The sequence below is a fragment of the Phaethon lepturus genome, unplaced genomic scaffold, assembly GCF_000687285.1.
Source record: "Phaethon lepturus isolate BGI_N335 unplaced genomic scaffold, ASM68728v1 scaffold45579, whole genome shotgun sequence".
NCBI lineage: Eukaryota > Metazoa > Chordata > Aves > Phaethontiformes > Phaethontidae > Phaethon > Phaethon lepturus.
In genome coordinates, this window is record NW_010566519.1 from 20,681 (window position 1) to 23,611 (window position 2,931).

General features: G+C 53.1%; 1 protein-coding gene across 1 annotated transcript; it reads right to left on the minus strand.

Moving 5' to 3' along the window:
* Nucleotides 1–2,241: 2,241 nt before the first annotated feature.
* LOC104627335 (exostosin-1) lies at nucleotides 2,242–2,925 on the minus strand (the record flags this gene model as incomplete). The annotated part of the gene is made up of 1 exon (XM_010295500.1): nucleotides 2,242–2,925. A coding segment is annotated over one exon (684 nt), but the record flags the coding sequence as incomplete, so codon positions are not given.
* Between the last annotated feature and the right edge of the window lie 6 nt (nucleotides 2,926–2,931).

Consider the following 2,931-nt stretch of genomic DNA (forward strand, 5'->3'; position numbering starts at 1 on the left):
AGGTGTGGTCTGTATTCGCACGGGAGAGACGGAGAACGCGGGCCGCCGCAGGACGCGGTGCCGGCAGATCAGCAGATGGCATACTTTGCTGCGAATCAGCACCGAAGCAGGAGCGGGAAGGGGCAGCAGCACGCTCTGGCAGGTGCGCTCGCTCAGATAAGATGCCAGGTTAAAGAGCTTCAGCATTTCCAGTCCTTTGCCAGAGCGAGCCTGTCCATCTCAGTGGCCCGACCACAGATTCAGCCTGCCTCGCGGTAATCTTATTTTCTTGTAATTATCTTTTTTCACTTCCTGTCTTTAACAGCAGCGTTGTGACAAATGTTGAAGTTCCCATACACCACCCCAGATACAGCCGCATTTTAGCGGCAAGTATGGTTTTTTTGTACGAATGGCACGGCGTATCAGTTGGTTTAATGCTACCATATCCCCTGAGGGTTGTTATATACACACCTCACTACAAAATGAGCATCAAATACGCTTTAGGAGGGGCAGAATTTATGGGGAGAGGTCTATCTTTTCTTAGACAAAATGGCATAGCTGTAAAAAAATTGAATATGGCCCTATTCACATCAAACCACAGGTGGGTACATTTGTTTTTATGACAACTTGGACAGCACACATGCTGTAGAACACAGCAAACAACCAGGACTTTTTCTATCTGTAAATTAGCTCCAATTTCCGAGATCTATGCCAAAAAACAGTAAGTCTGCAAGGCTACAGTAATCAGGTCTCTCTTCTCTTCCCTCCAAAAAATATTCCCTAAAGGAGATCACAACCCAAAGGGACTCCCAGGTCACGAACAACATGAGCTGAGCTCACTATCTCCACTGATCACTTGGTACCGCTGCTGTATTGCTTCCACGTGTGCATCACTTCACCACTCACCCATCAGTTTTCTGACAGTGAATGGGATTAGAAGTCCACCAAGTATTGTCACTGCTGTCTTTTCCCCCTCTGTGGAGGACTTACAGTAACTGGAGGGCGAGCAGAGCTCGCCCAGGCACATGCAGGCTTCCTGGTGTCACGGTGCTGACCTTCCTGGTCTCTCCCAACCCCCTGTGGCTAGTTTCGGTGGAGACACAGGCAGCCAGCTGGAAATTTTGATCAGCATTAATGCCACCATAGTTTCTCCCCGACTGCTCTCTGGGAGTATTTTTCCACCCACGTTCCTCTATGCATCACAAACCCCTCCAGCCGTTGGCAGCTCCCAGTGCAGCTCCACCACACGCTATATGGCTGGTCTGTTTTAATTCAGCATCTAACTCCTGCTACATGGGAAACATTCTCATGCAGAAAACTTCATATATAGACACCTACTCTGCAGCAAACATAGCGGTGGTGGGCATTTAAATGAACTAATCAGTTGCAAACGGCTTAGTCAGCAATCACAGTCCTGGAGGTAATTCCCAGGAAGCGATTTTCCCAGCAGCTATATATACAAACCTGAAAAGCAGGCTGGAAGACAAGGGTAGCACCACAGCGACACAAAATTTGGCTACACAGTGACATTACCAACAAATAAAAATCAGGGAAAGCCAAGAAACCAAGCATTCACAGAAAGCACACTCTGTGCTCGCGCCGCCGGTGTATCCCCTCGCATGTAAAAATCAGAAACTCAGACACAGGACACGAACGCAGTCAACGTTCCTTTTTCCTCCTTTCGTTACTGATGCTGTGCGGCTTGAAGCGAGAGGAAAAAGACGGCAAGGCCAGTTACTGCCTCGCCTGTGGAGACACCCAGATGCCGACCAGACACCAGGCAGTGATTTTTGGAGAGAGCATCCCTGCGATCACCCTCAGCAACTAGCCCACCGCGGGAGCCAGGCTCACGCGCACATGGAAGACAGCTGAGGACTCGCACAAACTTTGTTTCGGGGCAGGGAAGGCACAGGGCATCGACCCCAAAAGGCACTGGGGGGACGAAGGGCAGTGCCAGATGCCAGAGCATCCTCCAGCAGCAGCTTCGCCGCTGGCCACGTTCGCGAAGCTGAAGGGCTGCGGATGCAGGTCATCGGTCCCCGGGCGAGCAATGCCACAGCTGCGGGACGCTGCACCACCCTTCAACACTCCCCTGGCCAAGGCAGCACCCAGCCAGCAGCCTCGCAGGTGACAGGAGGACTGACCGACCTGCCCGAAGGAGAGATCGCATGCTCCTCATCTGCCTGGGAGCCAGGGCCGCCCTGTGGAGACAGGCACGCCGGCACACCCCGGGCACAGCGTGCGGGAAGGGGCAGCGCTCACTTACTTTTCATATTCGGCGTTGTCTCGATCGCAGCGCGAATCCTTGTGCTTTTGCCAGTCTTTGCCATGCTTGCAGGTGGTCAGGAGGACAACATCCTCTCCGTTATGGACGTGATATAAGGCATTCCTGGTGTCTGACCCTATCCCCGTCAGGTACCTTTTCCCCTTGAATACCAACATGTACTTCCTGAGAGGAGGGATGGTGTTAAACCTCAAAAATCCCTTCTCCCCTCCTGTCCTAGGATGATCCTTAGAAAAGAGTGGGATAGAAACGTCAAAGTTGGGTCTGAAGTTTTCAGTACTGATGCTGGCTTTGGCCAGCATGGCCTGGCCGATGTCAAACCCCACATCCTCAGTGTAGTCGGGCCAGGTGCCGGAGTATAAATTAAAAATCAGGTGGTTTCTGCCGTTGTTCCACAGGTGGAGGCTCTGCACCTTGGAGCGGAGGTTGTGCACATACTGGGGGGACAGCTGGTCCCGGTCCAGGGTGTCCAGGCTGAGGACGAAGAGGCAGGCCTGCCCGGGGTCGGAGGTGTAGAAGCGGGAGCCCTCGATGGCGGCCAGGACGTTCTGGTAGCTCTCGGCGATCTTCTCCCCCTTCTGCTGCGGGTAGACGTAGACCTTGAAGCCGTTTTTCCGGCACTGGGCGAAGTCAAAGCAGGACTCCATGCGGCAGCGGCGCCCGCGGTA